General features: G+C 36.6%; 1 protein-coding gene across 2 annotated transcripts in view; it reads right to left on the minus strand.

Moving 5' to 3' along the window:
* Nucleotides 1-5506: 5506 nt before the first annotated feature.
* The window catches only part of HCRTR2 (hypocretin receptor 2), a 111603-nt gene continuing 101510 nt past the window's right edge, over nucleotides 5507-15599 (minus strand). The window contains exons 5-8 of one of the 2 annotated variants that reach the window (XM_059076512.2): nucleotides 14300-14520; nucleotides 11183-11304; nucleotides 7848-8073; nucleotides 5507-5549 (exon numbers count right to left, since the gene is read on the minus strand). In XM_059076512.2, the coding sequence (XP_058932495.1) occupies nucleotides 5507-5549; nucleotides 7848-8073; nucleotides 11183-11304; nucleotides 14300-14520 (612 nt within the window). Of the gene's footprint in view, nucleotides 5550-7843; nucleotides 8074-11182; nucleotides 11305-14299; nucleotides 14521-15599 lie in introns of those variants that run through there. The other variant, XM_059076513.2, reaches the window with a different exon arrangement.

Genomic DNA, 15599 nt, shown 5'->3' on the forward strand with positions numbered 1-15599 from the left:
CTACCCCAAAAAATTCTCCTAATGAGTGTAGTACCACCTGGTGGTCTTATTTTTCTTTGGGTGGGGAAGAAGGTAAGTCCAGGACGAGACAGATGAACTGGGATAAAATATAAGGGTAAAGAATCCAGTTGTCCCTTTGGGGTTGAGGAGCGAGGTTGTCGTGGGAATCTAAGTGTGAGATGAAAAGATGGATAAGCAATTGTTGGCTCAGAATATGATGAAGGTTTTGCATTTCAGTGGAGGATCTATTGTCTTAGGAGACAGTAAGTTACAAGGTGGAGCCTGTGATCTGCACTATGCGGGACTGTGGGAGGGATTTGAAGAAGTGTGGAAACCAAGCCTTTCACATTAAGGAGAACAGGAAATGTGAAGCTGGATTCCTGGATGCATCACCCACATAGATCCAGGTGTTAATGTGTATGAGTGAAGGGAAGAGAGATCAAGAGGCAGACAAGGAAGCAACAGAGAGAGGTCCACGGGGATGAAGCTCTCCAAGGGGCTAGATTTCACTTACAGATGGAAGGGGAGTCATCTGGGCCTAGGATTCGTGCAAAAGACAGTTCTGGTGCCACCTCCCCCTTTCAGTGGTGGTAGGAGAATGGGAATCATTGCTGTCAACCTTAATATGTGATTTAATTTTGGTTAAAAAAAAAGGCATGAATGATGTAGACACTGAAAATATAGGGCATTGATTGTTCACAGTGGAAAGGGAGTTTCTATGGAAAGAACTGGGACAACATGGAATAAAAGAATGAGCTGGGGAAGGAATTTCCATGTGATTATTATTAATTCATTGATTCAAGAGATATTTATCAGGGGACTACTCTGTGGCAGGCACTGTTCCAGGAACCAGTGATAGAGCCGTAAAAAACACAGAGAAGGTCTGTGGCTTCAAGGACTTTAGATTCTTACTGATCATTTTAAAGGCGATTTATAGATAGTTTACAGACTTCTTTTCACTTGTCCCAAACTGGTATAACTATATGAGTGCTAGTAAAATAAATCAACAAACAAACAAAAAATAAATGAAAGAAAGAAAGGAAAGAAGGAAGGAAGGAAGGAATTTCAAAGGAAGAAACAAAGAAAAAATAATAATCTTAGGTAAAAGCCTGTCTAGAATAGCAGGAAAATGAAACCTGTATATTTGTAAGAGTGAGGAAAACTAGCCACCAAACTAAAAGGTATAATTTAAGAGAGGCGTAAACTAGATAAAGAAGGGAACTCTTTAAAAGGCTGGAATATGAAACTAATATACTTCGTGAAATACTCTCAGACTAAATAACTCAGTGAGATTATCTCTCTGCCTATCTATCTATCTATCTATCTATATACAGTTGACCCTTGAACAATGCTGGGGATAGGGGTGCCCAGCCTCACTCAGTAGGAAATCTGCATATAACTTTATAGTGGGTCTTCTGTATCTACAATTGTAGAATTTACTATTAAGAACTCCTAGTATAAATGTATAGCTCGAATCCGTGTCGTTCAAGGTCAATTATACATATATACATATATATACTTATATGTATATAAAATATATGTAAAATATACATTCTTAAATTTATTATTGAACTTAAAATAGTCCTAAAAATTTTAAATATAATGACCAAGAAAAAAATTGCCTAATTATGTAAATGCCATGTTTACTAGTCTAATACTACATTAAACACCACAAGGTCATCATTTCCTCTAAGTCAAAGCAAGATCTACTGTATATATATCACTCAGTTATACATATACATGCGTATATGCATGTATATGTGTTGATAATACTCCAAAGTGACCATTTTTCCTATTCCTTAATGGATATTGTACATGATCTAGACACAGCTTTATAAACAAGTTCCACTCTGTCCACTTGAACTGTATAAGGGGAGCTTCCAAATCTGTGCCCCTGTGAAAGGGAACAGCACTTCTTTCTGGAGATGCTCTTGTTATCACATCTGCAATAAATTAATCTTCATGTTGCCATAGTTTTCTGAGGATTTCTCAATCTCACAAATATTTTGTTTGTACTATTCTCCCTTTGAGTTAACATATTAACTCAAATATTAGGAAATTAATTAGAAATTGATTACTTAATAAACAACCATGTTTTTTGTTTGTTTTAAATTGAGTTTTATGTTTCTGCGATTGCACAGGGGCCAAACCAATGAAAAGTAATGGAAGAGATGTTTTGTTTCCAAAGGTGGCAGCAGCAGCACCTGCTCAGGTGTACATCGCTAGTGACCTGCTATGGCCTTGGCCTGAGAGTCTCAATGTTGGGATCCCTTCTAAATTGAGCCAGCGAGCTTAGCTGGGGCTTGAAAAGGGAGCTAACACATATCCAGAAGACCACAGATACATAGATATTGGCGACCAAAAATGGGGTTTTGGGGGATGTAAAATTGTAAATATTTGTATATATAGAAATGTAAGGGTTTTTTTTTTTTTTTTTTTTTTTTTTTTTTTTTTTTTTCTTGAGCTTTGCTTCATTTGTTCTCAAATGAGTCACTTGCCACTGGTTCACTTCAGGAAATGACCCAAGACAAGAGTCAAACCTATTTACCTGTTGGCTAGGGATGGGCTGGAGAAGGCCAGGGAGGTCTGTAGGGCATGGCAGGTGATGGGGGGACGTTGGCCCTGCTTGGCTAGGGTGGGCCTGGGGGAAGGACAGCAGCTGGATAATGGGACAGCAGCGTCAGAAGGGCAAGGCCCAAGAGGCGCTTCTAGAACTTTCCTCCGTTACTTCCTTCCCATTCCTGGCCACTGGCCCCGATGAAAGTGAAGCTGAGTGACCTCTCTTCATAACTCTGGGAGGAGGTTTGGCCAAGCACCTGGTCTGTGCGATGGATCACTCAAAGCAAAAACCCTCGCTGCTAAAACAGCTGGTCTTTCCTGGGATTTCACCCTGAAAGTTTCACTTTATGTTTTGAAACCTCCCCACATTCAAATCTTATTTCCCTGGAAGGAGCCAAGCAGTGACCTTCCCCAGTTTCTATGGCTCCATTTTGATCAAAGTTAGAAACAACAGTGCTGAATAAAAATGGATTTTTAAATTAAAATCCTTAGCCATTGATTCCACAATTTATCAGAATCATTTAGGTGAATGGAAAGCAGAAAATATACATTTTAAAATTTATCAATGAACTTAAAATAGTCCTAAAAGTTTAGATACAATGACCAAGAAAAAAATTGCTTATTTATGTAAATGCTGTACTTACTATTCTAATAACAAATTGAAAACCACAAGGTCATCATTTCCTCTAAGTCAAAACAAGACTAAGTAAATCTCTTAACTCAGATAAAACTCCTAAATTTAATGCTCTATGTAGGCAGTTTTACATAATTTTTATGAAATATTTATTAATTCTAACCATCTTTATTTTAATACCTGCTCTTAAAAACAACATTAAAAACCTTTTATATTATGATTTTCCCTGGTTATATAAACTTATTGGGAAAAATATTTTGGTCATTAAGTGCTGCAACAGAGGGCTTAATTCAATCCTTAACTGCAAAGATGTGACACTAGTTATGAGTGAATATCCAACTTATCTAATGAACAACAGCAAGATTTTTCATACAATGGAGAGGGCAGTGTGAATGTGATTATAAAATTCTCGATATGGTTTTTACTTTAAAACTACCTAAGCAGCATCCTTCAGGGTAGTTGGTGTGCAATCGCGTTGGATTGGATAAGAAATTTCATCTTGAAGACACAGTAAATCAGGCATAAAGAACTTTAAATGTATAAAATAACTGTTAAACAAGTGACATGATGTTACACATGTGGCATACAACAATTATAGAAATACATTTCCTGAAAAACTTAAAAGGTGATCTGACTCGAAAACTTACAAAGAAATTTTGAGATCATAGAAATACGTGGCAAGAGGCGGGAGTAATTTTCTCCCTCTTTAATTGCAATAGTTCTCTAGAAAACAATCCCCTTTGAATTTGGGGAGATAACAGTGTTATTCATGCCTTTACACTTCACTTTCTATGTGCATAAGATAATAGAATAGACTTAAATTAACAATATTTTCTGTTTACATATATTGTCTCTAAAAAAAAATCTATAATTTTGCTTCATGCCATTTGAAAGCTAATTGCACATAACCTAATAGAATTTACTCTTTTTTGACTTGTAACTTGTAGGAAGTAGAAAAATCTTCTTTTGTAAAAGTAATTGGAATTGAAAAGTTTTCTAAATAATAATGACTGCCCAGATTGTTTTTGAAATGCATTTGATTATTATTTATATCAAATGTAAAACATCTATTATTACACTAGCATTAAAATAGTAATAGCCCTCTTTACAATTTGTGTCCAAAAGTATCTATGAGGTTTGTCATTCTGATATTGTCATTCAGGTTTATGTATATTCAGGTTATATTTTATAAGCATATTTTCCTTTATCGTCATTAAAACAATGTACACTGGGAGTGAAGCTCAAAATCATTGTGCCTGACAGTTTTGCAATTAACTTATCAATGATTTATAACAGTTATTTAATATCTAAGAAATGTTCCAAGCCTTGGAGAATTTAGAAACCATTTTCCTCAGAAACTGAGAATCACCTTTTTGCCAAGAATGAATGAATTCGAATATCAACATTATCATAGGTTTGTAGAAATTCAGAAATAATGAAGTTCAAATGGATTCTATATTAGGTAAAATTATTATCACATTCTTGTTGATAACAAAATTTCAGTAAAATTAATGACATTTTACATTCAATCTGTGAAATATAGCAAAACAAGAGAGATATATATTCTCTGTGTAGCATCAAACAGTCACAACACACTGCTTTCAGAAGAAGTCTTCTAATTTGTGTTATTAGCACGTAAGGAGGTAAGTAGTTGACCCTTTGTTCCATAAGACTGGCAGGTTTTGGGAACACCTGTTTCTTTCCCATTTGCCCCATGATGGTCAGTACTAAATCTAGACCTCTTAGGAGGATTCCTGTATCAACAAGTTGTCAGCAGTGTGCCTGGGCTACTATTCCATTCCCACAGTTTCTTGTAAGGACTGGTGTGTGTTTGCTTTTTCCTTCCGGGCAATGCTCATTCTTGGCAACTGTCTGCTTCTACAAACTTAGGTTTTTGTAAAGGGTAAATAAAACTGGAGATTTGAAGGTTTTAGTTAGAAACTCAGGGACTTCCCTGGTGGTCCAGTGGTTAAGACTTCGCCTTCCAATGCAGGGGGTGCGGGTTTGACCCCAGGTCGGGGAGCTAAGATCCCACGTGCCTCAGGGTCAACAAGCCAAAACATAAAACAGAAGCAATATTGTAATAAACTCAATAAAGACTTTAAAAAAATGGTCCATATCAAAAAATATCTTAAAAAAAAAGAAACTCAAATCATCCAAGTAGCCATAAAGCATGCTGGGGCTTTAAAACTTGTCTTCTTCCAAACTGCACTTGTAACACAGGGGCACTTTCATAAAGCATTACCTCTTTGGGTGAGATAATGCTGAGTGACTTTCAACATTGGTACTCAGCCTCTTCTTTCTGACCTCCAATCAGGTTGACAGTAGTGATGACAGTGGTCCCTGTTGTAGATACCTGGGCAGTAAAATACTTTATTTCACATGGGCTAGTATGTCAGTGCCAGGTGGTAGCCTCTGGAGCAGTGGTTCTCAAATTTTAAGGCCCTTCAGAATCACCTGTAGGGCTTGTGAACACACAGATTCCTGGGTACCACCCCAAAGTTTCTGATTCGGCAAATCTGGGGTAGTGTGAAGATCTGCATGTCTGATAAGTTCTCAGGTGATGCTGAATCTGATTATTCAGGAAGCACACTTTGAAAATCACTGATTTAGAGCAAAGGAATTCTGACTTCTGAGTCTGTTCTTCACAAAATCACACAACTACTGTCTCTCTGAGCCTCTCTCTCTGTCTCTCCAGCTCTGGCTCTCACTTTCTTGCTCTCTCTCTCTCAATCTCTCTTGCTAATTGACAAATAACTAGATACATTAGGTTCTAAAACATGTAGCTCTTACTCTTATCTCAGAATTTCTGATTCAGCAAATCTACTTAGCTATTAAGGCATATGATCAATATTATTCGACATTATCCTCAAACTAAAGTGCTAATGTCCATAGCAATGTGAAAATCAAAACTCTTCTTTCATGCAGCATAAGTAAGAAAAAAAGTTCTCAGATGTACAAAGGGGAGAAAGCAGAGAATTACAATACTTTGCTTTCATTGATATTGTTCTGATAATTAGCAATATAATTTCAATAAACCTCATATTTGAGGGTAGTTTTTGCTTTGAGTAGTAAAAAGCACAAAGTAATCCCCAGTTCTAAGGCACAAAAACCATTTGTGGATAATTTGGTTATATTCTTTCTGAAAGTGATGAGTTGGGAAAAAAAAAGTAAGAAAAGAGCAAGATAATTTTTATGTTCTATGAAAATCTTTCTGAAATATTCTCCATATCTTTTGTTTCAATAAAATAAGAATGCCTGCTACTATCCTATAAGAAGAGCAAATTTCCATGAACATCTCTCTTACTTTTAAAGTGACTATTTGAATCAGAATAATTTTGCAGAGAAGCAAATTGAAAATATTCAGTGCTTTGAACACCAGATCTTACATTTGTACAAAACGTACTGCACTCCTGTTCATTTGTGTGTAAGAGCAAACCCCTCCATTCTCCTAGTTACCTGGCTCTCAGCCACAGGCGCAGGTAGAATTCACTAACATCAATAGAGTCACTGTAATTAAATAGAAACAAAAAAGTTCAACCTTCCTGTCCATGTCATAGTGAGGACCACCATCATTGGTTGCTTCCTGCTCTGAGTCTGAATCATCTCCCAGAATGCCTTGCTGCTCTGCAGCCTCTACCAACAGGTTCCCCACAGTGGACTGGAGCTCTCTTGAAGGCACATTCACACCCTAGCACCTAGCATGGTGGGTGCTTTCTGGGAGGTGTTTGATACATGTTTACAAAAAGTAAATAAATGCAAATATTTACCATCAAATCTCCATGGCATTACCCTGTCCAATATGGGACCCAGATGTGATTTGGTATTCTACTATCCTTTTTCTCTGTAAATTGAATTCTTAATTTCATCTAGCAAGGCCAGTTACCTCATTTTCATTGGTTAGAAGAATACAATAATGGGATATCTTAGTCTTAAATGTTGAAATCTTTCCTTAGAGATGGACATTGTGTGTTTACAGTTACTCCACGGTTTTTACATGAATACAGAGTCTTATTGGCCACATGTTGAGATGATAAATGTTAGCAGTGGTAAGGTTACAAAGCCAAGAAAACTGTGTAAATGAGTTATAAAATTAATGGAAAATAAAGTTGAGTAGTATACATGTTTATATAGTTCTGAAAGATAGCTTTTGAGTTATCTAATATAATGTTATTTTGTATATAAATATACTCTCAAATGTCACACCATAATGACACTCTTTAGTGATTTTTTTAAAACTATAAAGTCAACTAACATATCTCTTGATAATCCAGAGTTAGTAATTGCTACTTCTTTTAGTAGTCAAAAGAAAACCAAAGGATAAGTTTGGGTAACTTTTAGCCACCAATTTGAAGGTAAGATTAAAATAACAATTAGAATTGGAAATGCTCATACATTTAATTGACACAAATCCTAATATATGAAGCTAAAAGTGAAACAGCCTGAAAATAATTCAGTGGAAGTTTCAATTTCTAACATATCTCAATCAAAAGTTGAGAAATGATTTTAAACTGACTTTATTTCCAAAGAGCAAGAGATCATTGTCTTTTTTTAAAAAAAATGGATACACAAAGTAATAAAATTTCTGTGTACAGAGATTTAAAAAAAGAAGAGTGGTACTCAGGCATCCCTGTCCTGGGCATCAATCTTCTACCAGTTTTGGAGCGGCCCCACACCGTTGGCCGCTGGGAGTGTGCTAATGCTCGTGAGCACGACCTGCTCGGACAGTTTTGATATGTTATCAATGTTGCTGATCTGGGTGGTCAGGGACTTTCGGCTCTCAGTGCTCGTCCGTCCGCGGGCCAGCGGATCCTCCTGGCGGTGATGAACTCCAAGGCAACAGCAAGAAAATGCAGCTTTAAATTCCTCTCGAAATTTTCCTGGCAAACCAGGGAGAATGAAAGGAAAAAGAATTCAATATGTTTTAACCAATCATGAAGTTTTAATAGTTAATTAGTTATTTAACTGAAGTATAGTTGATTTATAATATCATGTTAGTTTCAGGTGTACAGCACAGTGAATGCTATATATATATATATATATATATATATATATATATATATATATACACTCACACACATATATATACATATATGTATACATATGTATATTATATTCTTTTTTAGATTCTTTTCCCTTATAGGTTATTACAAAATACTGAGTATAGTCCCCTGTGATATACAGTAGGACTTTGTTCTTTATCTATCTTATATATAGTAGCAGTAGTGTATAGGTTAATCCCAAACTCCTAATTTATCTTCCCTCTGCCACTTTCCCCATTGGTAACCATAAGTTTGTTTTCTATGTCTGTGGGTCTATTTCTGTTTTGTGAATATGCTCATTTGTATCACTATTTTTAGATTCCACATGTAAGTGATATCATATGATATTTGTCTTTCTTTCTCTGACTCACTTTACTTAGTGTGATAATCTTTAGGTCCATCCATCTTGCTGCAAATATATACAATGGCATATTACTCAGCCATAAAAAAGAATGAAATAATGCTTGGCACACTCTTGAAACACTTACACATTTCCATAAAATAGTGAGGCTGCTTTTCATGCCCAATGTTTGGAGTTTGTTTCATGCCTTTAGAGGCAAACCTCCTACACTTGTGAATGTGGGTTATTTTTAACTAGATAACTATAGTAAAGCTGAGTATCAGCAGAAAGGTACCCAGAGATATTTAACGATTTAAAAAATGAGGAAACCTAAGTTATACATGGCCAAAAGTACACAGAAACTATCCCTGCATTGTACTCTGAAGAAACTGTTCTATTGACACAATCAGTTCAACAAAATATCTAGAAAATTTCTAATGTTTCATAATCTGCATAAGGCAGAACAAACTGAAAGAAAAATAAACAACTTTAGAAGTTTTTCTTTATCTTTAAATTATTGATGTGACATTGGAGAAGGATAAGGATGAAACACTGACCTCTTAAGCCTCTAAGGGTAAATGGCAGTGTTGGAAATCACCAGTTCTTTTCTCTGAGCTTTGATTACCTACCTGGGTTGTTGAGTGATTAAAATTGGTGTCCACTGATTATCAGCTGCCTTCTTGCCTCATCTTAACCCCCATCATGGCACTTTGACTTGGTTCTGTGGCTTCTACTTCAGATAATTATCCCTACAACCCTCTAATAGATTTTCCCTGTTTAATGCAAGCTCAGGGCCCTAGTCATCACTAAGCCCAGGGCAAGTGTTTCCCCACTGCTTTTTAAGCCACCTCTCCTCACGCAATTCTCCCTTCAAACAGCACTGGTGGTCTCTGATTATCCCAGTCTGAATGTAGTCTTTATTTTGGAGACTGGGGTTGAATGTGTCAGGGGAAGGCATGAAAAGGGGCAACTGAATACAAACCACCCCTCACATATACACCACCTGATTCACCAAAAGGTGAAATAAAGCAGGTATATAGAGGGTACATGCCATGACTGAAAAAAAAAAATATTAAAAAAAAAAGCCTAATTGACTAGTTGTCTTTTTTAATAACCTATATGACCTGGAAGGCCAAAGATGAAGTTAGAAAATGCACACACTTTATTCAGCATGCAATAAAATGAATTGCTTATTCTTTTATATAAAATCATCATATATTTGGAGATGGAAATAAAAAAGAAATAGCCAGGCTTCCCTGGTGGCATAGTGGTTAAGAATCCACCTGCCAATGCAGGGGACATGGGTTCGAGCCCTGGTCTGGGAAGATCCCACATGCCGCGAATTAACTAAGCCCATGCGCCACAACAACTGAGCGTGTTCCCTAGAGCCCACAAGCCACAACTACTGAAGCCCGTACACCTAGAGCCCGTGCTCTGCAACAAGAGAAGCCACCTTAATAAGAGGCTTGCGCACCGCAATGAAGAGTAGCCCCCGCTTGCCTCAACTAAAAAGAAAGCCCACACACAGCAACGAAGACTCAACGCAGCCAAAAATAAATAAATAATAAATTATTTTTTTAAAAAAAGAAATAGCTAACTGGTTGGAAAGAAGACAATGTAAAATATAGCTAATTAAAACACAATTCTAAAACTTAATTAGGCAAAATATTGGTAGATAAAACAATATTTCGTTAAATGATTTTTATAATTATATTGATTCCATAAACAGATGGGTGAAATCAATTGCAGAGGTATGTATGTGTGGCTCCTTTAGCTTATGTGTTTTTTAGGAGGAATATAATTTTTAAAAAAATTTATTTATGTATATTTTTATTTTTTTGGCTGTGCTGGGTCTTCGTTTCTGTGCAAGGGCTTTCTCTAGTTGTGGCAAGCGGGGGCCACTCTTCATCGTGGTGCGCAGGCCTCTCACTATCGCGGCCTCTCTTGTTGTGGAGCACAGGCTCCAGACGAGCAGGCTCAGTAGTTGTGGCTCACGGGCCCAGTTGCTCCGTGGCATATGGGATCTTCGCAGACCAGGGCTCGAGCCCGTGTCCCCTGCATTGGCAGGCAGATCCTCAACCACTGCGCCACCAGGGAAGCCCTATAATTTTTTTTATGGTAAGTGAGAAATCTTGAGATAAACCCAAGAGATGTTACCCACAAGAGAATTGTAAATACATAGAAATACCTAAAAGTGGAAAGGTTCCAATTCCATTTCAATTAGGCTACAAATGTTGGCAAAGGAAATGATACAAGCAAGGCTGTTTTATTTTCAGATAAAATGATTTTACATCTTTATAAATCATAAGTTTAATGTATGACAAGCAAGATTCTCTTATTCAGTTCTCATGAGTTCTCACCTTCCTCCTGTTTCAAATTTTCTTCTAAATTTTATGGAAAAAATTACTTAGATAATTTTTTCTGATGTGTTAGGTAACACATGTTCCCTCTCATAAGGGAAAAAACTCAAGACCAGTCAGATCAAGGAAAAATATTCTCACTATCGCAACTAATATCTTCATAACGTTCAAGAGTGTTCAGACCTTCTGGTCATCGATCCCTCACCCTGGCCTGTGGTTTGTATAGAAGAAACAGTTGAAAACTCACCACTGAGAAAATTATAAATAATTGGGTTCGCAGCACTATTGGCGTATACAAGCCAGTGTGAAAAGGTAAACCAGGCATATACAGTCTCTCTGTCTTCCGTGTGGGTAAACATCCCAAATACTCTGTAGGAAAAGAAACAGTAACATGAAAGGCAGTGTGATTCTGGAAACTACTTTTTAAATAATTAAATTCAAGGGTGAACAGAGCCCTTGGTGGCAGTTCCCTGACTCCAGTGCTGCCCTGCAGGACAGACCACTTGTAGGTTTAGGGCACACAGTGGGGCTAGAATAACTTCAGTACCTGAAGGGCACCTCCAAGGCACAATTAGTAAATCAAAAGCCAAATCAGGTCAGAGAAGGGGCTGTAAACAACAGCAATAAGAATACAAAGGTTGAATATATATCTATCTCCCTTCTTTCATTCTGTTTCTAAACACAATGGAGCAGCTTTTGTTACTATTTCATTTTGCGTGCATTTTATTTATGTATTCATTTAACACTGGAGTATAGTTGATTAACAATGTTGTGTTAGTTTCAGGTGTACAACAAAGTAATTCAGTTATACATATACTGAATACTATGCTTTTTCAAGTTCTTTTCCCATTTAGGTTATTACAGAATCAGAGTTCCCTGTCCTATACAGTAGGTCCTTGTTGCTTATCTACTTTAAGCATAGCAGTGTGTACAAAAGCACACCTAAATTGCAGTCTGTAAGCACTACTTCATACTTTCATTTGTGCATTGATCAATATTACATTTCTTCAGCTCCAGTCTTCCAGCCTTGCTGAAATTTGGTTTCTAGGATTTCTTTATATGCAGAGAAGAAGTAGTTTTCAATAGGCAAAATTCTGGTAATTTCTTAAAGCTCATGAGTTTTATTTTTTAAATTATTTTAAACTCTGAAAAATGTGTTATTATTATCTCCTTAAAGGTCATTTTTAAGATTTGTTCTGTACTTCAAAATACCCATTTATCAAATTCTATTCACTAGACAACAGCAGGCAACTTGCAACTACCCAATAAATGTGTAGGCTGAAGATTATAATGCATTTCCGGCCAGAGGGTCCATTACTGATCGTGGAATTTGTGCCCGTGATAGAAATACGTTGCCAGAATAAAGTGGTGTTCTATGGAGTACTACAGTTTTACAAAAATATAATATATAGTAAGACAACATGGATAAATAGAATCAATATGTTATGACCCTCTACCACAATGTATCTTTGAAATCCTAGACAAACAAGACCTGCTTTAAAGAAGTTGGTTTTGACTAGTCAGGCAAAACACTAAGTTTCAAAGAAAAGAATTTAGGACTTCATTTGTAAGAGAAAGAAAACATGAGCATAAAATGCAAGGGCAAACAGAGATAAATATTTGAAGAAAATATGTGTGATAAAGAGAAAATCAATTTTCAAGGTTATTTTGAAATTTTTATTTTTTGACAAAGAGCAGAAGTCTCAAACAATGGAAACTATTTTAAATTTAACATGGACTTTCTCCTTAGAAAGCCATTTATTTTCCTTGGAAAGGGAGGTCTGTAAGTCAGAAGAATAGAGAAATATTATGGAGAAGTAGGTATCTGGAACCAGCTAAAGGGACGTTACAAGTGCTGAGATGCAGGAAATCCAAATGAGTCATCCAGAGAGCAGTAAATCCAATTTTCATTGAGTTTAGATTGACTAAAATTAAAGTACAAAAAAAAAGGAAAAAAAGGAGAGAACCTATCCAGAATCCTGGCATGTTTACAAGGTTCTTAAGAGCAAAAATCATCATCTAGCATCAGACTAGAATACATTTGTATGGGATTTCTGTGGGCAAGAAAAATAAGAAGGGAATTATGAAAAAATATGGAGGGCAAAGTTGCTTTCATTTTCCTGTGAGCCAGTATACATCTGAAGGACCCACGCTGCCACAAATCTTATACCTTTAAGGCTGTGTCTGTACTAAACAACATTGCTGAACAGAAGTTCATTTTCTCTTTCTTTTCCGTTGAAAAAGACATTAAGAATAGATATACGTATAACTGAATCACTTTGCTATACAGCAGAAATGAGCACAACATTGTAAATCAACATTACTTCAATATAAATTTATTTTAAAAAAGAAAAAAAAAAGAAAAAAGAAAAAAAAAAAAAAAAAAAGGAAAAGTCATTAAACAATAAAAAACAAGGCCCAAAAGAGAATGACAAATCTTTGCAGCTGGTTATACCACCTTTAGACTGTGTGATTCCAGCCAAAGCTGCCTCTCTTCAGAGTCCCCAGCCATGAGGAATAGGATATTGACTCTGGATCCAGGAAAAATGAGAGAAGCAATCCTAGTTTTATTTTGAAGCCTCTGATAAACAGAATTAGTATTACGTTGGGACCAGTTTCTGTGCAACTATTACATAATTCCCAATAAAGATGGTTGGCCAGAAGGTTCCTGGGTACCACTGCCCCTGCATTGGTTGATCACGTTTGTTGTTTTAACTTAATAGTGTCTCTGCAGCATTACAAATAAAATACCTTCTCTCGCTGAAAACTTTTGTACTGATTTTTATTAATATTCAAGCTAAACTTGATTCAATGACGTCAGGAAATGAATTTTCTTTCTTTCTCTGTTTAAACATTCAAAACACAGTATGTGCTGTGATTCCATGTTTGTGTGTGTGTGCTCACAAATGCACTTTTTAAGTATAATTAGAATGCTAACAAAATTCTTAACTCTTTTTATCCTTTAGATAAAGTTCTGTCACCATTTCCTATGTCTTTGAGAACAAAGTTTGGAAAACCCATTTGTTCTGATCAAAAAAGAGCTCAGAGCTGTAAATGAGTTTTTTGCATTAGAACTTCTTCTGCATCTAAGGCTTAGCAATTAGCCTGAAGAGGTCAGGGGAACATCTGTTTTATGTCTGCCATTCAATAGAGAATTTGCATGGATAAGAGCATTTAAAATCCCAGAGCTCTAAAAAACTGTGTTCCCTACCTGCTGGTAACAACAACACATTGAGTTATCTGGCCTGACACGCTATCTAGGCAGACAGACGGTTTCCATTTTCTCTGGCTTAAAAAAAGTCCTTAATTAAGAACCAAGAAAAATGGCAGATCTCTTCATTTTCAAATAATAAGTGAACTTTACCTCTTTAGCACATTGAGGATGCTAATTGGTAGATAGCAAATTGCAAACACCAAAAGCACAACCATCAGCATCCGGGCTGTTTTCCGTCTGGCTCGGATCTGCTTTATTTCAGCGGCCACAGCGCTAATCCTGGATTTGGTCTGCTGTCCTGGCCCCCGAGGCTGTGAAAGAGGCTGCAGGGCCTTCCATTTTCTCTGAACTACAGATGATGTTCCAGGAATCTGAAAGGAGCGGATACCCTTTATTGTTATCTGATTTAGGAAAGTTCCACTTTGGAGGAGTAATTGCAAGACACAATAAGGAGAGTATCCCAGACACCCGTGGTCTAGGAGGTTTGTGAGCCTCTTTCCCCAGAACGTTTGCTGAGTGAACTGTGTTCTTGAGTAATACAGCCGAGGGCCAAATAGGAGTCTGGGTGGAAAAAAAAAAGTTGCAACATCGCCATTTTGTTGACGTCTAAAGAGAGCTGCAAATGGAAACGATATCTCTGTATTAAAAGAGTTGTCCACTCAAAGGAATAATATTCAACACTAAAAAGAAATGACGTATCAAGCCATGAAAAAATAGAGAGGAAACTTAAATGCATATTACTAAGTGAAAGAAGCCAATCTGAGAAGGCTACCTATTATAAGATTCCAACTATATGCTATCCTGGAAAAGCTAAAACAATGGAGACAGAAGAATGATCAGTGGTTGCCAGGGGTAATGGGTGGAGCGATGAACAGGCATAGCACAGAGGATTTTTAGGGCAGGGAAAATACTACTCTGCATGATACCATAATGATGGATACCTGTCATTACACATTATACAATGTATTTGAATACACCATCCAAACCCATAAAAGGTACAACATCAAGAGTGAACCATAAACTGTGAACTTCCGGTGACTATGATGAATCAATGTAGGTTCGTCAGTTTTAACAAATGTATCTATCAGTCTGGTAGAGAATGTTGATAATGGGGAGACTGTTCATGAATGGAGGTTGGGGAGAGATGGGAAATCTCTGTACCTTCCACTTGATTTTTCTGTGAACTTATAACTACTCTAAAAATATATATGAAACCAAAAAAAAAAAAAAAAAAAAAAAAAACCGTTCGTAATTTAAAAGGGAGAGAACTGAAAACGGGGAAGAAGAGCTCTTAATAGGAATTCTGATTCGGCTCAGATACCTAGAGTTGAAACAGAAGGAAAACCTAACAGGTAATTGCAAAAGTAACCTGCATAGTTTTTTATGCATCAATACTGCCACCTGCTGCCAGATGGAGAGATAGGCCTTAACTACCTATTGCTTTTTATTA

The sequence above is a fragment of the Kogia breviceps genome, chromosome 10, assembly GCF_026419965.1.
Source record: "Kogia breviceps isolate mKogBre1 chromosome 10, mKogBre1 haplotype 1, whole genome shotgun sequence".
Lineage (NCBI taxonomy): Eukaryota > Metazoa > Chordata > Mammalia > Artiodactyla > Physeteridae > Kogia > Kogia breviceps.